The following is a 20,304-nucleotide window of genomic DNA, read 5'->3' on the forward strand; positions in this document are numbered from 1 at the left end:
TGTGCGGCTGGGTCCACCACTGCGGTCCCGGGGCTCAGAGAGACAGTAGTGCCTGCCAGTGCCACAGTCACTGCACTGTCCTATGCTCACACGTGCAGCACATGCTGCCGACTCCTCCCCGGGCTTCACAGTGTCGGAGTGAAGAGCAGCACACAGAGCACATGGGACAATCGCATTGGCTGAACTCAGACTATACTACCATGAAAAAGGTAAAACACACCAAATAATTAAAGACAGGTTGGAACAGTAATTAACTTGTTTTCCATACTGCTGCCGAAGCCTGTGACCTGTTAAGCAGCAGGTGACCCGAACTTGCATTTCCTGTTATTAACTACTTTCAAAATCCAAGATTTGTCTAACAGTTCATATAATGCCACGACATGAAATTTTCACTATACATTATTACACTTATTTTTTCAATCACGCTGATTAGGCTTTAATTAATATGACTCTATTGTCTGAGATTTAAATACATACAATTTAGGCCTGGAACTTCAGTCACAGTCGTGTAAACATAAAGTGTCTGGGAAGAATAAAATAAAAGTTTGTCCCTCTTCCACAGCTCTAGCTGTAGCAAATAGGTGTGTCACAGTTGGCTGTGTCATGTAAACTTTCAATTGATGGGCGCATCAGGCTGTGTATTTTTATCTCATTGCCTCAAACTGACGTACTCTGCAATGTGGAAAATAATCCACTCTTTAGAACTTATTTTTTATAGAGTGATTTGTAACGCTCACCTTCCATTTGTAAGCACTGCAGATTACTTCTCAAACTGTCACCCAACACCTCAATTATTCCATCATAAAGTAAATACTTTTCACTGCTTATGAGGTAATTCATGCAAAAATGTTCAGTATGATAAACACTATGGGTGTGTTGCAGCTGTTTTAAGACTGCTCATAGACCACAACAGTGCAAACAAAAAGTCATTTGTGAATTGAACTAGTTAAATGGACATGACTGCTTTCTCTACTCATGAAAAGTGTCACTCTGAGTCTCCGGTTACTGTCATTCCATTTCTGGTGCTTTGCAGCAGGTTTAAGATCTTCTTAGAGTTTCTTGTTGCTCTAATGAGTGTAATTTCTGATATTCATATGTTTCCCTCATCTTCATTGCTTGATTTTCGCTCGAGAGAAAGTGTCACTCATAGTTGTTGAAATGTCAATCATAATTACACTGAAATTATGAAAATGTCACACATAGTAATCTGAAACCTTGGCAGCTATGGATATGCAAGATGGCAACCTCTACGACGGACTCTTGAAACATTAAAAATGCCTTGGAAGGGGTCATCTTCACTTTAATTTGAATAGGAATTGTGGAACTTTCAAGCACAAGAGGCTGAAAACCCTTTTGAAAAAAAAAAATTGTGATTCGCAAACATAAATACTGAGTTTTAGCATTTAAGTATGCGTACAGACCAACTAACCCGATTCAGGTGGGAGACTTCAGATTTTTCAACAAAAAGTGACTATACTTTATCAGTCTCCCACCTTAAATTGCTTTGCTTCAATTTAATTCAATGGGGAAAATAAAGTTCCTTGATCTTTGTTTCAAAATCCCCTACAAGCTTACTATTGCTCTTTGGTTGGACACTGCAGCGGTCACTCACTATGTTAGCAGCAACGATTGGGCACTGGTAGGGGTGTGGCAACCTCCATGCATATGATTGACATAAAACATGGGCGGGTCATACATCTGGGTAGGCGCCGGGATTGTCTGAATGGGCTATGGGCGGTTCACGAGGGCGTGCTCAGCGCTCCGGATTGGACGTGGGCGTGCTCTGCGTTCCGGATTGGACGTTGGCGTGGTCGGAGCCCCGGATTGGACGGGGGCGTGCTCGGCGCTCCGGATTGGCCGTGCCCACGCTGGGGGCTCGCCGTGCGCGCAGTGCCGCAGGCCCGTACGCTCTTCGCGCGCTCAGTCGTACGTCGCTCCGCAGACGGTGCGCACTGGAGGCGCGCGGCTCCCGCAGGCTGAGCCGGATGGATGGGCATGGGGGAGGCGCTCCGACTGCGGCTGCGCGGAATCATGCTCCTGGCCGTCTGCGCATGCGTCGTCCCGGCAGGTACAGACGGGGCAGGGAGGGGGCAGGGAGGGGGCAGGGCGCCGCTGCCCGGGGGCCGGAGGGGGAAGCACCCGCACGGAAGCAGGGAGGGACGGGCAAGGAGGTGGAAGGGGCGAGACGGGGAAGGGCAGGGGCCTCAGGAGGGAGAGATGGGGGCCCTGAAAGGGGCAGATATCACTGGAGAGAGGGCGCCTCTGCCCCCCCCCCCACGCTGCCCCGGTGTACCTCACACACTGCCCCCGTTCCCCTTACTCTGCTCCCTCCTCATTACTGCCCCCACACTGTCCTTCTCGACTCCTACCCCTCGCACACTGCCCTGATCCACTTTAACTGCCATGCAGAGTCTCCCACTGCCCTGCACACTCTCCCACTGCCATGCACACTCTCCCACTGCCCTGCACACACTCCCACTGTCCTGCACTGTCTCACTCACTGTCCGCCAGTCTCACTCTCACACTGTCCTGCACTGTCCTGCACTGTCCTGCACTGTCTCGCACTGTCTCACACTGTCCTGCACTGTCTCGCACTGTCCTGCACAGTCCTGCACAGTCTCACTCACTGTCCGTCAGTCTCACTCTCTCACTGTCCTGCACAGTCTCACACTGCCCTGCCCCTTTCCCTCCACAAACTGCCCTGCTTCTCTCGCACTGTCCAGCGTTTGCAGCCAAAGCTCTCAGTCCACCTGCCCCTCTCCCCCCCCCCCCCCCCCCGCATTCTGCAGTGACAGTCAAACCCCACAGTTATCCTGTTGTTGACATCGGCAGGTCCTCTGCCACTGTCCTGACTCTGCATCTCCACCATTGCCTTCCCTCTCAGGCCATTCATTTCTTACAACCACACTGCCCCCAACATTCCCACTCCTCTCTCATCTCCCGGATTCGCCCCCCCCTCTTTTATGGTCTCTCTGGTTAAAGGAACAGGGCACAGTAACGGGCGGGTGGTCGGGTGCAGGGGTGTGTGCACATTAGAGCTCACAGGGTCAGTGCACACCCGGGGTCCGATGGTGGGTTGTGTGTGCAGATCAGGACTCGTAGGGGACAGTGCACTCCTGGGGTCTGGTGCAGGATTGGCTTGGGATGAAAAATAGGCCCCTTAAAAAAGGATCACCACATTTGCAGATCGCGCCTTTTCCCAAAACACTGCTTCAGTGGTTTGGTTATCATGAAAAGAAGTGTGTGTGGGGGGAGGGGGGGTTCTTTAAAAGAGGCATGTTTTCGTAACTTCACTGCAATTGTTGCCAGGACTCTTTGTGCACGGATTAGTTCACACTGGTGACCCGCACCTGAATAGAAGTGCTCAGGCCCCCTGGCTCTGCTCAATCTGCATACATTAATGGATGGGCCCAGCCAGAGCCTGGGAATGACACCTCCACTCCTTTGGCACAAGGGAGGTAATAGATGACCATCTGCCTCCGGGGAGGCCACTCCGGCCCCCACTGGGCCGCTGGCAGCATTTCAACAGCACAGACACAGCCCACATCCTCCTCCATGCTGCCCAGAAAAGTGGCCCATAGCTGCACCTCAGATACTGGCCCATCGTCCACTGCCCTAGCGCCTACATTCCCAATCTGACCATGGTCTGGTGGTGGGTGCAGGGTGTGTGTGTAGATCTGGGCACAGTGCACATCTGGGGTCTGATGATAGGGTGCTGGGGTGTGTTTGCAGATCAGGGCCCACTGGGCTGAGTGCACATCTGGGGTCTGGTGATAGGGTGCAGGGGTGTGTGCGCAGATCTGTGAACAGTGCACATCTGGGGTCTGATAGGGTGCTGGGGTGTGTTTGCAGATCAGGGCTCCCTGGGCAGAGGGCACATCTGTGGTCTGATGATAGGGTGCTGGGGTGTGTGTGCAGACCTGGGCCCAGTGCACATCTGGGGTCTGATAGGGTGCTGGGGTGTGTTTGCAGATCAGGGCCCATCGGGCAGAGTGCACATCTGGAGTGTGATGATAGGGTGCTGTGGTGTGCGTGCAGATCGGGGCTCCCTGGGCAGAGGGCACATCTGTGGTCTGATGATAGGGTGCTGGGGTGTGTGTGCAGATCTGGGAACAGTGCACATCTGGGGTCTGATAGGGTGCCAGGGTGTGTTTGCAGATCATGGCTCACTGGGCAGAGTGCACATCTGGGGTCTGATAGGGTGTAGGGGTGTGTTTGCAGATCATGGCTCACCGGGCAAAGTGTACATCTGTGGTCTGATGATAGGGTGCTGGGGTGTGTTTGCAGATCGGGGCCCACTGGGGACAGTGCACAACTGGGGTCTGGTGATAGGGTGCTGGTGTGTCTGTGCAGATCAGGGCGCACTTGGGACAGTGCAAAACCTGTGGTCTGATAGGGTGCAGGGTCTGTGCAGATCAGGGCTCCCTGCACAGTGCACAGCTGGGGTGTGTTTGCAGAGCAGGGCCCACTGGGGACAGTGCACGTCCGGTCGATAGTGGGGTGCTCGGGTGTATGCAGATCAGGGCAGTGTATTGTAATTGCATTTATATAGCTCTTACTACCCCTGACGATGCGTCAATGCGCTTTTTTGGCGGGTAGCACGCTACTCCGGAACCCATAAAGGATTGGTGTTGAATTAGTATTGTGAATTTTGAAAATAATTTGAGTGGTGGATAGGTTGGTCAGTTATTTGGATTCAGAATAATAGCAGAAGAATGAAAGAGGAGAAAAAGTTTGTATTTATATAGCTCTTGTTACCCTTGATGTGGGCTTTTTGGGCGAGTAGCACGCTACTATGGAACCCATAGAGTACACTTGAGTCTGGAAGTGGGATGCTGGGTTTATGCAGATGTGTAAACGGTGCACACCCGGTTTTGATAGTGCGGTGCATGCAGGCAGGCGAGGACAGTGCACATGTTGTGTTGATAGTAGGGTGCTGACGTATATGCGGATGAGTGGACAGTGCACGCCTGGGGTCTGGTGCTCGGGTGTATGCAAATGAGGACAGTGCACGCCCGGGGGTGATATATACTTTTTTGTGGCGGGGTAAGGGGGGGGCGAATACATTTGAGCACGAGTCGACATTGCAAGATGTAGGGTGAGGTGCAGATCCTGTTTTAAGGGGGTGTCCAGGGTTTCATTAATAATGGTGCACGTGACCGGTTTGTTTGTTGGGGAGGAGTGATTAACCGTAAACCGGGTCGGTGCCCTAGCGCGCCCCCCCTCCCCACCCCCCTTCACCGGCACACCCGGTTGTGGGTGTTACTGAATGAATAAAAGTAGCCCCCATCTCACTAAAGTCCCACCCGCAGTCTCGGGTCTCGAGCGACGGGGGCCCTCGGTTCCCTGCTCTCAATCGGGGGTCTTGTGGGATTGTGGGACCCCTTTTCCCTCCGCCCGTGTTTAGGCCGGTGGTACCCCTCTTTTCAGCCCGTGTTTGCAGCCACTAGCGTTGTTTTTGGGGTGTTGCACAACTTTCCTTCCGCCCTTCCCCCACGCGCAGCGCTGCCCGCGCCCCTGCCAAAGAAAACAAGCCTCGGCGGCGGAGCACAGAGGCGCCATTCACCCCCAGCGCCGGGTCCGGGGGGAGGGGGCTCTGCTCCAGGCCTGGGGAGGGTGGGGCGCTCTCCATGCAGGTCTGGAGGGGCGTACCCCCAACTCTGAGTACACGTGTTTTGGGGTGCGCGTTGGCCCCCTCCTTTCCGATCCGGTGGGGCATCCTTCCATAGAAGTGGTCGGAGTGTTTTTCGGCTCAGACTGGGTCATTCTGGACGAGGATTTAGTGTCCTGAAGAGGGGTGGAGGGCCTAAGGGAATTTGTGGGGCTTGGGAGAGTTTATCAAGTGTGTCTCCACTGTAAGGCTCCTCTCTTACTGGCCATCCCCGGGGGTGCTGGTACCTCCTGTGCACACTCCATATGTGGGGGGGGGGGGCTAAAATCGGTGCCCACTCCAAGGGGAGGCCATGCCTTATACCTGCACCCTCGAACTCCGCCCATAGATAACACAACCCACGCCTGTGCTGACGGAGCTACGTAGTGTCTGTAGGTGGCAGCGCTGTAGGTCTTTCTGTAGGTGGCAGCGCTGTAGGCGCTGTAGGTCTTTCTGTAGGTGGCAGCGCTGTAGGCGCTGTAGGTCTTTCTGTAGGTGGTGGCGCTGTAGGTCTTTCTGTAGGTGGTGGCGCTGTAGGTCTTTCTGTAGGTGGCAGCGCTGTAGGTCTTTCTGTAGGTGGTGGCGCTGTAGGTCTTTCTGTAGGTGGCAGCGCTGTAGGTCTTTCTGTAAGTGGTGGCGCTGTAGGTCTTTCTGTAAGTGGTGGCGCTGTAGGTCTTTCTGTAAGTGGTGGCGCTGTAGCTCTGCCACAGGCTGTGCACCGGTCAGTAGTGACATGGATCCACGTGGTCTCTGTGGGTGGTGGCGCTGTAGGTCTGCTACAGGCTGTACACCTTTCAGTAGTGACATGGAGCCACATGGTGTCTATAGGTGGCGGCGCTGTAGGTCTGCCACAGGCTGTACACCGGTCAGTAGTGACATGGAGCCACGTGGTGTCTGTGGGTGGTGGCGCTGTAGGTCTGCCACGGGCTGTACACCGGTCAGCGTTGACATGGAGCCACGTGGTGTCTGTGGGTGGTGGCCCTGTAGGTCGTCCACAGGCTGGACACTGGTCAGCGGTGATATGGAGCCACGTGGTGTCTGTGGGTGGTGGAGCTGTAGGTCGTCCACAGGCTGGACACTGGTCAGCTGTGATATGGAGCCACGTGGTGTCTGTGGGTGGTGGAGCTGTAGGTCGTCCACAGGCTGGACACCGGTCAGCGGTGATATGGAGCCACGTGGTGTCTGTGGATGGTGGCGCTGTAGGTCTGCCACAGGCTAAACACCGGTCAGCGTTGACATGGAGCCACATGGTGAATGTGGGTGGTGGAGCTGTAGGTCGTCCACAGGCTGTACACCGGTCAGCGTTGACATGGAGCCACGTGGTGTCTGTGGGTGGTGGCGCTGTAGGTCTGCCACAGGCTGTACACCGGTCAGCGGTGATATGGAGCCATGTGGTGTCTGTGGGTGGTGGCGCTGCAGGTCTGCCACAGGCTAAACACCGGTCAGCGTTGACATGGAGCCACGTGGTGTCTGTGGGTGGTGGAGCTGTAGGTCGTCCACAGGCTGGACACCGGTCAGCAGTGATATGGAGCCACGTGGTGTCTGTGGGTGGTGGCGCTGTAGGTCTGCCACAGGCTAAACACCGGTCAGCGTTGACATGGAGCCACGTGGTGTCTGTGGGTGGTGGAGCTGTAGGTCGTCCACAGGCTGTACACCGGTCAGCGTTGACATGGAGCCTCGTGGTGTCTGTGGGTGGTGGCGCTGTAGGTCTGCCACAGGCTGTACACCGGTCAGCGTTGACATGGAGCCACGTGGTTGCTTTAGGCCTGCCACAGGCTGTAGTCTGGTCAGCAGGTGTGCCCAGGGAGGTGATGTCAGGTGTGGGTTGGTGACCGCAGTTCTTTTGCGTGCTTACAGCTTGCTTTCTTCTCTTCCAGTGCATTGCCAGCAGTGCCGGATCCAGTGGTGCAACGGTGAATACCTCTCTGCCTATTCGCCCAGCCATGCTGCGCCCGAGGACACACATGCAGACGCGGATTACTGCGCAGCACTGCGGGCCTACTCTCAGTGTACCAGAAAGACTGCCAAAGCCTGTCGGGGGGACCTGGTGTATCACTCGGCTGTCTTTCGCATCCGGGAACTCTTCTCGCAGCACAACTGCTCCAGCGATGGGCCCACCTCTGCAGCCAGAACCCGGGACCCCGCGGGCCCTTCACGCACAGAGGCTTGCAACTATGTGACCAGGGCTAACATTCAGAGGCGCTTTGCCCACTGCGGATTGTTTGGGGACCCTCATCTGAGGACGTTCAAGGATGAGTTTCAGACTTGTAAAGTGCAAGGGGCCTGGCCTCTTATTGACAATCAGTACCTCTCCGTGCAAGTCACGAATGTCGCTGTCGCACCCGGATCCAGCGCAACAGCCACCAACAAGGTAACTGACTGTGTAGTGGAGAAGCAAGGTTTGCCTCATCTACACTAACTAGATCATGGCCTTTCCTTCAGTATCCCAACCTGGCCGTCTCATGGCTCCTCTTTGAGCCCCTTTTACTTCCACAGGTTCCTGTTGTGTCCCCTTGCCGCTCCTTTACTTCTGTGGTAGGGTCTGTCCCACTACTATGCCCATCTACCACCTCAGCTGCCTGCGATGCCTCACACAGGGATCTTCTCAAGTGACTCCTACAGACAATCCCTCCATGTCTGCCAAAACACACAGCCTGCCTTTCCTCCTTACAAGCAACCCAACAGGATGTCACAATGAACAGACTAACGCAAGGAACAATACTAGCATTTACTACTATTTTCATAGCGCAAAATGCCCCATTGCATCCAAAATGGACCCAGGGATGCATTCTGCGTTAAGAAAACAGTGATAAATACAATACAACAGAACAGGAGAAGCAGTAGCCACGCAGGGTCTAGACTTATCCTCTTGGGTAGGAATTTGTTAGTGAAAATACGACCAATTACAAGAACGTTCGTAATTTTTGGTAATTTTGCATCACAAGAGTAACACTTAATTACTGCTATTACTCAGGAGTAATTAAGATTTTGCCAAGGCTTATTTGTTACTATTTCACCACACCGATTCTCATCCTGATCTTCTGCAGCTTGTCACCACAAAAACACCGCCCAGCAGACCCGACAGTAGGCTGTTGCATCCACCAGACTGTCGGTTATTAATGCCAGATTATCGTAGCCTCTCCTACAGACCATCAGGCACCTTGTTGTTTTATTTTTATTTTTATTTTTTACACCCACTGCAGGCCCCCAATAAACCTGACTCTTGCCCGCAATGCAGCTTGCTGTAGCCCTCCTATACTCCCTTCCGTAGCCCTACCCGAACATCCAGGGCCCTCCGATATTCCTGTCGCCCGTCCCCTAAGCGATCCATCTTGTATTACCCCCCCCTGCAGAGGTCTTGCACCGATATTCCTGATCTGATGTCTGTCGCTATAGTGTCTGGTCCGCAGTGGAGAGTCCTAGAGGATGGAGTGGGGGTATCTCTAGACTGATGGCAACCCAAAAGGTGCAGAGAAGTGATGAGGGTTACTTAAATATGGTGAAGCGCTTCGAGAAAAAAAACTTTTTTGATTCAAGATTAGGCATATGTAGAGGCTATCATAAAAACATGTTGCTCCACTGCCCTTGGTTCATTGGACAGCGATGGTTGTCTGTTGCCCTGGCGATAGGTGAAATGCAATGGATTGACATTTATCATAAGTTTGTACTGTCCACCTCCTTTCTCACTGAACCATCCCTTGCTGACCTCCTTTGGAAGATCAGGATTTCTAGGTTGTTGCGTAAATAGCACAGCTTTGCAAGGAGTATGATTTCCACCAGTCTCCTGTTCTCTAAAGTTGGATGCGCAGCCTGATGCATTGGATGGACCAGTGATGCAGCTTTTTATAGTTAGTCCAATATTAGTTTATTCAAGACCTTTCTGAACCTCATCAGAAGATATTGGCCTAATTCGATCAATTAATATCATTGAAACGATCTACCTCATCACAACAATGTCAGTATTAAACTTTTTAGGTCGATCATTCGAGACCTCTTGTATACACTTTAGTTTATACTTGTATGTACTTTGTGGGCTCTGGAGATGAGCCCTAGGACAGGTCTGTTCCGCTTAGGGACTTTTTTTTTCTGTTCAACTGCCTCTATTTAACTGTCTTGATAGAAAACGACCAATAGAGGTCAGTAAAATACCAGAATTGCTTTCTACTTAGGTTCTTTCATTCTTTAGATTCCAGTCCTTAGAAATGGTCTTCCACGAGCACCTGTAGACAATGTTTTTTTCAAATCTTGTATTTTCAGTGATACAACCAACGAAGGCCCTGATTTTATATTAAAAACAGAGCTTTGGACTATACCATTTCCTGCTGAAAGGCACTGTTTCTCTCAAAGTGTTCTAACCTGGCGTGTCACGCAGTTTAATGCTTACTTTTCCTCCATGTTAAGCAACAGTAGATGCTTCAGCACCCAGGCTAATGTGCTGCATAGCTAAATACATATAAGGTCCCAAAGGCGAGACCGATTGTATTGCAAATACTTGTTAAGATGGATTCTCCTTGTGAGGCTAGCCTGCTCTAGCCAATCATTGCCTCGTCACTGACACCATCTCTGAGGTTATTAATTAACCGTTTGAAATCAAAAGCTTGAAAGAGCACAAGTGCAAAATTAAAAGCCTGAAAGCTAATTGTCTAAAAACACATATTTAAGAGTCTGTAAAAAGGATATCAAGGAAAAAGGTAATGCCTATATTCGGATCGCTGAATGGTTGGCGTAAATTTTTAAAGATTAAACTAAGAGTTAGGCTGAGTAATAGAATGAGAAAGTGACAATGTCGGGTTACGGTTAGGGCCTTTAGCAGCCTGTGAGGGTTATATTTCGGGTTGGAAAAGTTGACAGCTTATTATTGGTGAACAGATTATGGCTAGTTAACATATCTTTGTGATCTTGATGACATGTGCCATACCTTTTTAATAAGGAAAAAATAACTTTTTCCAAGTTTTGAAGTTAGAAGAAACTACATGGACTACAGTAAATGTATTGAATGTAAAGTTACAAACTTTTGACTTTTCGAACTTAATTTGTCTTTTAATCTAGATTCCTTTGTGAGGGTAAGCACGCCTGTGGTGTTAAAATGGGACGCGTTGGTAGTATGAAACATTACAGTGAGGGCACATCGTTTGCACTGGTGCCAGTGTCTTGTTATAAAAGAAACCGTGGTTCTCCAGGGACATATTTCAAGAAGTGGCAACACGTAAAATGTATAATAGATCAGAAAACACATTGCCAAATTGTGTCCATAAACTGAATGATGGCCTCTGACTGAGTAGGAAGGAGTTAAAACTGAGTTCAGACTTGAAAAAAAATACCTTCTTAATGTACATATACATAAAATAATATACTAAAGTGTGCTCAGTGTCCCTGTGTTTACAAAAATAAATGACTCGAAAAGCGTATAAATAAAGTCAAACCCAAAGTATCTGAGCTGTCTATCCCATTCAGACGGTGTTTGCATTTAATCTTGGTAGGTCTGTAGGGATGTCCACATCTGAGCTGAACCTGTGAGTGGTGCTTGGCTGTGTTTCAAGAGTGGTTGTCTTGGGTGCATTGCAAGCCCCTAGCGCCCCTCTGAGAGCCCACATCAGAGTTTGTTATCCTTTTATTTGGATTCAAAACTCTTGAGTATATTCAGTCTCTCATCCACCTCTTTTTAGCACCTTCAGTCTCCTCTTCACTCTTGTAACATGCATCGGGAATAGTCAGCCGGCCATATTCCTTCAATTCTTTGTGGTGAGAGTGAAGGCGCAAGAGGACACAGCCTTGACCCATGGTAGACTCTTCTTCAGGTGGTAACAAACCTTGTGGTGCAGCCTGCGGTAAGCGATCCCTGAACCCTTGTGGGGTGCTGCATGCACAGCACTCGGAGAGCAGGCTGGAGGTGATCTAGTTCCAGCTTAGGTGCTGCGCTGTGTCGCGGTTTTCTCTCGGGTGTTTGCGTTGATGGCTTCTTTCCTTGAGATTGGACACTGAAAAGTTTGAGTATTTCATGATTTTGTTTCCCTTTGCTGGTGCTGGGGCGGAGCGTGGTGCTGCGCTGGAGTATCCCGGTAGACTGGCCTCTTTGTGTATTTGCGTGTCTGTGGCGCGTTGCTGTTGGCCCACATCTTCTCCTCTGGTTAACCTAGCCTAGCTGTGATTTTTCAAAATATATTTTTATATAAATCTTACATGCGCTAAGCGTATGTCCAAACGACCACATTAAAGCAAATAATGGCTACCTATACTAAATCAAACCGCGTCACGCAGTACGTAACTGTGCCCACAGCAGGCTGTTTAAAAGTCCTTGCTGCTAGACAAGGGAGAAAACAAAACACACATCTGAAACAGTGGACCACAGATGTGGGGCCGTGGTAGTGCACACCTGTCCCAAAGAGTTGGAGCAGGGGTTCCTCAGATGAGGTCTGGTGACAGGAGTATGAGTGCTCTGGGTGATTTGTTGGGTGAGTTACCTTTTGTATCTTGCCTACAGATAGCTAGCTGCCTGTCGAGAGCTATTGTAAACACACATGTACATACAGAAAGGGACGTTTGGACTATTCCTGGGCGTGAAATACCGCTCTGCTCATCACGTTTTTCCCGCTCTGCGTGGAGCGTAGAGTTCTGAAGAACTCTGCGGAGTGGAGCACGAGCGAGGAAAATAATAATAATGAGTTTTGTAGGGCGCGAACAGCTACCTCACATGGAGGTGTCCCGGCGCTGTGAGAACAGACTAACCATATGCCAGGTGACAAATCTTAGCGTAGTGGAGTGAAAAGCCAGGTTTTTACCAGTCGTTTAAAGCAAGTTTCAGAAGGGGCCTGTTGTAGGGCAGGAGGGAGAGAGTTCCATAACCCCGCCACATTGGCCGAGAAGGTTCTTCCACCCAACCGCGCTCTTCGCGCTCGAGGGACCACGAGCTGCCCCCGCCCATTGGAGCGGAGGGTCCTCGACTGATGATACCTGGGTAGCCTGGCTCTCAAATAATTGGGACAGGTGCCATACAGGGACCTGAAGGCCAGCGTCAAGGTTTTGAACTTGATCCTACTGGCCACTGGAAGCCAGTGCAGTGCTCGAAGATGCGGAGAGACTGGGTGCTTAAAAGGAATACACCTCAACAGTCTCGCAGCCTCATTCTGCACCGTCTGTAGGTGCTGGATTAAGTATTGGGGAAGACCCAGATAAAGTCCGTTGGCGTAGTCCAGCCTCGGTGTTACTGTGGCATGGACTACAGTCTTAAGGCACTCTTCTGGTAGAAGTCTCAGGATCTTGCGCAGGTTCCTCAGCTTGGATAGACAGCATCCTGCTACCTGCTGAATATGAGAAGCAAAGGAAAGACTGCTATCCCAGCGGACTCCCAAGTTTTTTACACTCTGGCTCTGCGACGGGGGCATCCCCATTTCCACCGGCCACCAGAACTCTGCAGGGGGGGTGATCCCTTGCCAAAGAAGATGACCTCTGTCTTCTCAGCATTCAATTTGAGTTTGTTTGCGTTCATCCATCTGGCCACATCTCGGAGGCACCCCTTAAAATTTGCAAAAGCGCCTTCCGACACCTCCGGGTATGGGAACACCAGCTGGGTGTCGTCAGCATAGGATATTGCCTTGACTCCCCAGTTTGCAATGAGTGTAAACAGAGGTGCCAAGTAAACATTAAATAGTACCGGGCTCAGAGCCGACCCCTGGGGAACACCGCATTTTATCTTGGTGGGTTTAGCCACAATATGACCCAATGCCACCTTCTGTGTTCTTTGTGACAGTTACGACTGAACCCATCCCAGTGCTTGGTCCTTTAGCCCTAATCTTACTCCAGACCACCTCCTGGCTACATTTCTCTACGTGTGCGGTCACAGGTGGGTGCTACCGCTCATGTTGAGAAACCTGTTCGCGTTGAGGAAGCTGCAGCTGGAGTACAGTATCTACTCGAATGGCAGAAGCAGCGCCCTCTTGTGGTGTTCGCACTTTTACAACGCAGGACAAACACCCTGCGCTAAAAATCAGCCCGAACGGCGTGGCTTAAAGCACTGCGCCGCTTGCAGAACTCCACTTTGTGGAGTTCTGCTAAGAGGGATGTCCATCAGCTTTGGTATCCGCCCACTACATTATGCGGACATGAGCACCCTTAAAAGAGGAGCCCATGCGTACTGCCAATGTACGAGCCTATCATCGTTAAACTTGTCTGGTCCTTCCCCGTCTCGCCCCCTCTTTAAATATCTTTTCTCCCTGAGGGTATGGCAGGTACTACTTGGTCGGCAACTTTTTTTTCTTCAAGTGCTTATATCCAACTTTGAAACACTGGTGGCCATTTTAGCCCCCCCTCACCCCCACCCCAATTAAATCTTTTAAAGATGGCCGACTGCCATTTCAGAACAGTAAAAATACAAAAATAAATTGAAAAGGAGACCCTAAAACAAGAGGCTGCAGTTGATGGCACTTAGCTGCCTGATCCCTGTGAGGAAAATAAATAAAAAGCATTGGCAAAGCCAGTATCTCGAGATAGCTCTATGTCATTAAGAATGCAGCACACAAGCCCCTTTTCCCGTGCAGCAGGGTGACACTTTGGGCTCCGAGGCTGCGGCTTCAGCGGTGGTCAGAACTTTGCCAGTGTCGAGTGAGTGTACTATGCTCCCGGAGAGTGTGCTTTACCTTTGTAGGTGTGGAGTTGACCCATTGGAGCACGCCGCAGCCCACATTACATACCTCTGCTGTGATGCTTACTCGTTGCATAGTTTGCAAACTGTCACTGTGCCTCTTAAGAAAGCATTGGCTTCCGCGGGGTCAAGTTGACGCTGGTGGAGAAATGACTCCAAGCTTTTTATTTCCCTTCCTGAATAGGGCATTTCCTTTAAAGGGGCGAGGTTTACAGACAGTTCAGAACTCAGCGGCCAGGCTTCTGTATCGGCTCCCAAAGCCGGCTTCGGGCTCACCTTTTCCAAGAGCTTCAAAGCGCTGTGCTATATGTTCAGAGCCCACGTTGCATACAGGGTCTGGTGGTGCATTATCAGCCCACGCGGATGCTGAGGTCCCTGAACCTGGCCTTGAGCCCGGTGCCTCGGTTTCGCTTGGCCCGAAAGGGAGGGCGTGGGCGCGCCTTCTCAGTTCTGGGTCTGAAACTGTGGCACTCACTACCAGAGCCCACAAGAAAGTGCACTTCTGCACTTGCACTCCTTAAAGGCCTGAAGTGCTGGCTGCTTTAAAGCGTTGGTCTGACATCTCTCCCGTTGCTAAGCGCCAGGCAGTGGCGTGGCAAGGTCAAGTGGTCCCGGTGCGGAACACTTCTGGTCAACCCCGGCTTGGCAAAATGTGTTTAAAACACATATGTTTGCCATTTTGTCCACCCCTCAGTGATGTCACCCAGGGCGGCCCGCACCCACCGCACCCCCCCCCCCCTTCCTACGCCACTGGCACCAGGAAACACTTTTTGGATAACTAGGCGCCTTACAAGATTATATATAATAATTAAGCTTGAACTCCTACAGCTGTATCATTTGAACACTTAAAAATGTGTTGAGGCAAAGTGTCACAGCTAGGAAATCAACTGGTTGTTTTACAATTTAAGGTTCATTTTTAGCATCGTTAAAAAAGGTAATCTTTGACTTAAGTTAATTATTTACCTCCCAAATATCCACGCACGTCTTGCTTTTTGGTTTCGAAAAAACCTTCTCCCCTCCGACAAATGGTCAATTTGGAGCAGTCTCTGAAAGAGCAGTCGGTAGGGGGGGCGCAGGCGAATAGTCGCGGTAGCGACTAGGACAGATTGGCATTAACATTTAGATTTAAAAGCCCACCCCCACCCCCCGTTGTGTATCTGACCGGCTGCTCACACTCGCCTGCCACGGGGCTTCCAGTGCTCAGAGGCTCTTGGCAAAGGTTGCTTGTCCCTGTGCCTGCTGGCGGAAGCCCCTTCCCTCTTCAGCTGGGGGAGGGATGCAGCAGCTACTGCCAAATGCCTCGAGTGGTAGGTGGGGGTGCACTACTCATTTGAGGAGTAGGGTCGGTACTGATTACAGAAGTCGGTTCTCTGTCTAGTGGTTTGGGCCATTGGCGAGCATTCCCCATCACCATGCATGTGTTCAAGATAAAGAACTACATTGAATCGGTGCCTGGGGTGGGGTTTGGCCCATTCACAGTGGGATGGCGCCATCTGGTGGATGTGCATAGTCTAGCCTCTTAAGGTTGGAACTCTCAGGATGCAAAGCTTGAACTTTCATTCTCCAGTCACCCTCCATTTGTACCTGTCTTTTTTTTTGGGGGGGGGTCTGGGTTGACTGCAGTAGTGTTTTCCTTTTGTGATCAATAGGAACAAAAAGCTTTGAGAGCCCCCCGAGAGGGCCCTGGCTCCTACATGCGGATTTGCCCAACTATCGCATGTTGTTCAGCGGTAAGAGTGTGCGTCTTTTACAAAGAGAGTGCTTGTATTAGACGTTTTGCCTCCCTAGAAAGCTAATGCTAAAACAGTTGGCCTGAATTGTCATAGGTTTGAAGCGTTATTTTGAAAACTTGTGACCAAGGCAATGGCCCCGAGTTATTTATTGTAAAAATCATGTTGAAGTAGGCAAGGCTTTCGGTGTTGGCTACCCTCTCTCTGACACCTCTGAGATGCTTGGTTTGCCTCTCTTAGGAGGGACTGTGTATATTTTTGCCATATGTAATCTGGTTACATATTCTTTTCTGACGGACGATGGCTGGTTTGTAGTGAAGTTCATGCTGTTTTTGTAGAGTACAGTAGGCCTGAGTTGGCCATGGCTAAGAGCTGAACATAAGCTGGATTGCAAACATTGTGTCAGATGTCCTAGGCCGGTTGTGAAAAGCGCCAGTCAATACCAGTCAGCCCTTTTAAGTGTACTAGTGTTCTGTGCCAAAAGCTGTACACAGGTATTCTGTTGCATGTAAGCACAGATTGCCGTGGGGCATGAGGGGTTTCATAGTTGTAACCCTCATGGTAGGAGATTTGCACTGCGAGGATCCTGGTTTGGGCCGTTAGGACAAATTGTGCATTGTTTAGCAAACTGTAGTTTGGGACAGGTTTGTGTCATGTATGTATGCCGGGTGGTTGCCTTGCGGCAAAGCTTTTGCTCTGCACAGTATGCCAGCATCGGTTATGCTGCCAAGTCAGTAATAAAGGCTAAGCACTTAATTGGCTAATGCGAAAAGACTGTCTGAGGCCTCGTGTCTGTTCTGTTTATTACCAAAAGTGGACTTATTTGTAGTGAAACAGTTGCTGGACAGTCCGCCCCTAAAGATGGATAGTTCACGCATGCAGACAAAGGAGCTCTGTCACATGGAGTCTGCCTAGAATACTGTGGTGTAGATCCCTCTGGGACATGTTCTGGCTTCCATTTGACAGCCCTTGGGAGGCCTCTCGGGATTAGGATTTTATATTTTGCTAACCGAATTTTTTAGAGGTTTGTCATTTTTCTGTATAGCGCTTAGGCGGTGTGTGTATTAAAGTATTTTTGTTGTTGTTGTTGTAGATCTGGCCCAACATAAAAATCATGCATACACATACATACGTTGAGGGTCTCTGAGTCAGCCATTGGTCTATTTAAGTGTCATTCACATTTTGTTCCTGCACATGACGGCCTGTAGCGTGGAAGAGTGGATCAGACAACTTTGACGTGTTAGCTGTGTTGCCATTTGATAGATTGCATTTGCCTGATCACGTGCACATCCACTTGAAGTAGTGTGAGCTTCCGTTCCTTGACTTTTGCAGCAATCATTTTAGTTTCATATTTTCTCCTTTTTAAGTTATTTCTTTACAGCCCCTGGCAGCTTCCTAGACCACACCACCTGGCCACTCGTTTATTGCTCATTTCATCTGCCGTGCACCGAATCCCATGGGTCCGCTGCTACAACCCGTCATCCATCTTGAAGGGTTTTGTTCATAGGGTATCATTGTTTTATCATACTAAGATGGCCGCTCCCTCCAGAGCTCACGGTCACACAAGTCTTAAAGGCGGAGGGGTGAGAACACGTGCAGCCGAATCAACAGTAATGCAAGTCATACAGGCTGAGGTGAGAGCACCTTCTGCAGAATTTACAGTAACACAGACATGGGATGCGAGTGAGCCGTAGCTCCCTGCCAGCACATTCAGAGTGTGAGACAGGCACAGGAGCGCCCAGCTCTGTAGCGCTTACAGTAACACGTTACACGGGCACAGGTAACACATTGCACAGAAGGAGAAATAACTGCTTGGTTACCTTTGAGTAACCTGAATAAGTCCTTGTACTACGAAAGTGTCCCATCGGTGGACCATGCAGCAGGCAAACGAACCCATTTCTACAGGTGAAGCAAGAGAGGCGAATCTCCATGTAGAGCCTTGAAGGGGGTGAGAGGGGTCATGTTTTAAATATAAAGCATGGGCCCTGTGTGGAGTTTCATTATTGAACACCGGTCATAATGCCAAGCGGGGAAGAAGGCACCTTTGGGAGTAGAAAGTGCAAGATAGGCCTGCCTGCTGTCTTCAGAGGGAGGACTGATCGCAGTCTTACAGGTGTTGAGTGGGTTTACTACACTGCCTAACCTCTTCCATGCGTCGGACAGCCCCCCAGCCGTCCAATTTGCGCACGCTTATTAATTCGCCCGCAGAGCGGGGAAATGTGCGCCGCATGGAAGCAGTTAAAGTAAAACTTCATTTTGTTCCAGAATATGGTAGATTGCAAGGTATGTCCTGCACAACCGATTGTATAACCTGGTGATGCTCCCTCGTTCACCCTCATCCAGGACATATGGTTCTCTTCCATCCTGTTGGTTCAACTCATTCCAACTGTTGCTTTTCCTTCTTTCAGATCACTGTGATATTCAAGAGTTATCCTGGCTGTGTTGAACAGAAGGTCTACCAAGCGTCCACAGGGGACCTCCCTCTGGCCTTCAACGATGGGACAAGGAACGGTGGGCTTGCTGAAGGAGCTGGCAGCCTGCACATCACTGAAAAGCCAGCGTTTGGCCAAGTAGAAATCCAAGCGCTTTACATTGGCAGCACTATCCTCATCCGCCAAGTGGGCCGCTACCTCACCTTCGCCATCCGGGTGCCAGAGGACACTCTGAACCTGTCGGAGGAGAGCAGCAGCAGCCTGCAGCTCTGCCTGCACGGGTGCCCCAGGGACGAACTCATCCAGGAGCACCGGCTGAGCCTGGAGCGGGCCAGTCCACTCTGGCCAGTATCCCGTAAAGCCTACACCGTGGAGGCAGCCACCGAGCAGTGTCGGGACATTCTGCAGGTAGAGGACGTGTACTTCCATTCTTGCGTCTTTGACCTTCTCACTACGGGTGACCCAGAGTTTTCCAAGGCGGCACATGGGGCACTTGAAGACCTCAAGGCACTGTATCCAAGTAGGCTGAAGCTTAGTGCTGCCCCAAAGACCGTCATCTTGCCGGTCGGATCGCTGGCAGCGAAGGGACAGTCTTCCACCTTTCTGCTTTGCTCTGTCCTTTTTCTTCTTGCTGTGCTCTGTTGTGGATAAGGCCTAAAAGAAGTGATGTACTGTACACATCTCTGGTTTGGCATAAGACCATCACTGGAGGCGCAGGGTAGGATGGCCAACCGCTTACTTCTCACCTCTGCTGCTATGGTGCCAAAGGCAAGTCACCACCAAGTTTCTGATCGACAGAAAGTAATCCCTGAAGAAGCCAGAATGTTACTCCACCACATCATGCTGCCGCCTTCGTAACCTGAAGGCAAAACCTAACCATGGTCTTATGCTGCTGGAGACTATCCTGACTTATTTCCTTAATTTACTAGTCAGCCAGAGAGATTTATTGAAATCAAAAACTAGCATTCGGACATGATATGGTTTTGTGTACTCCCTTTGCTTCTTCAGAGGCCCGATAGGTCTATGTGCCACCCCCCCCTGCTATGGAAAGGCGTGGGCGCTGTGTGCCATGGTTTCCATCACTACAGTTGAAGTGAACGAGCTGGCACATGGAAAGGTGAAAGCACAGACTGTCCTTTCTTCCTAAATGCCCAACACTTGGGTTGACTGCAACCGCAATATGTAGAGTGGAGACTGCGTGGACTGCCCCCCTCTATCCCAGATATCTGTAGAGCTACTGGAACACCTGGTTCTGCCTGCATTGCCCTGAAAACACTCCGACCTGGACACTCAAAATCTGAAAGTGTTTGTACATTAAGACTTGTATGTAATATGTTTTTTCATTGCATTGGTAATGTTCAAACAGTGATATGAACAGAGTAAAATTATTCATATTTAATCTGTCTGCAGTTCACAATTATGTTCCCGCTTCACCCTCCTATGGATGTTGATTTGATGCGTGTGGAGGATGCATCCTTACAAGATGTGCACTGGTGGAACACTTACGAAGAGGATGCTAGCTGGTTGTTTAGCGGTTTGTATTCTAGTATTCAATACAGGGATTGTATAGTGTTCTTTTGGGGTGCAAGAAGACATGGTGATTATGCCAGGGAGATGCGGTTGACTAGCAGACTTCACAAAAAGGGGTTATTTTAATCGCTTTGCTACATTTTTTTCTTGTGCCCATTATTAACATCCATAAACATCCAGAGTTGCAAAGTGCTGAAAAATCTCCCACCTATTGCGATTCAGGATTACGGTAGGCCGAGGGCTGGGAGGAGGGAGTGGGGGGATGGCCAGGCTGTGTTTGTCCAATGCCATATTGTATAGGTAAGATGCAGTGTATAGACAACT

At 50.3% G+C, this 20,304-nt stretch overlaps 1 protein-coding gene across 1 annotated transcript; it reads left to right on the top strand.

The window, feature by feature from the left end:
- The first annotated feature begins 1,821 nt into the window (after positions 1-1,821).
- On the top strand, positions 1,822-19,849 carry LOC147673072 (repulsive guidance molecule A-like). The gene is made up of 3 exons (XM_086946758.1): positions 1,822-2,068; positions 7,528-8,021; positions 18,427-19,849. The coding sequence occupies exons 1-3, from the start codon at positions 1,990-1,992 to the stop codon at positions 19,099-19,101; spliced, it is 1,248 nt and encodes a 415-aa protein (XP_086802884.1). The 5' UTR covers positions 1,822-1,989; the 3' UTR covers positions 19,102-19,849.
- Positions 19,850-20,304: the final 455 nt, after the last annotated feature.

Source organism: Lissotriton vulgaris, chromosome 12 (assembly GCF_964263255.1).
Source record: "Lissotriton vulgaris chromosome 12, aLisVul1.2, whole genome shotgun sequence".
Taxonomy (NCBI): Eukaryota; Metazoa; Chordata; class Amphibia; order Caudata; family Salamandridae; genus Lissotriton; species Lissotriton vulgaris.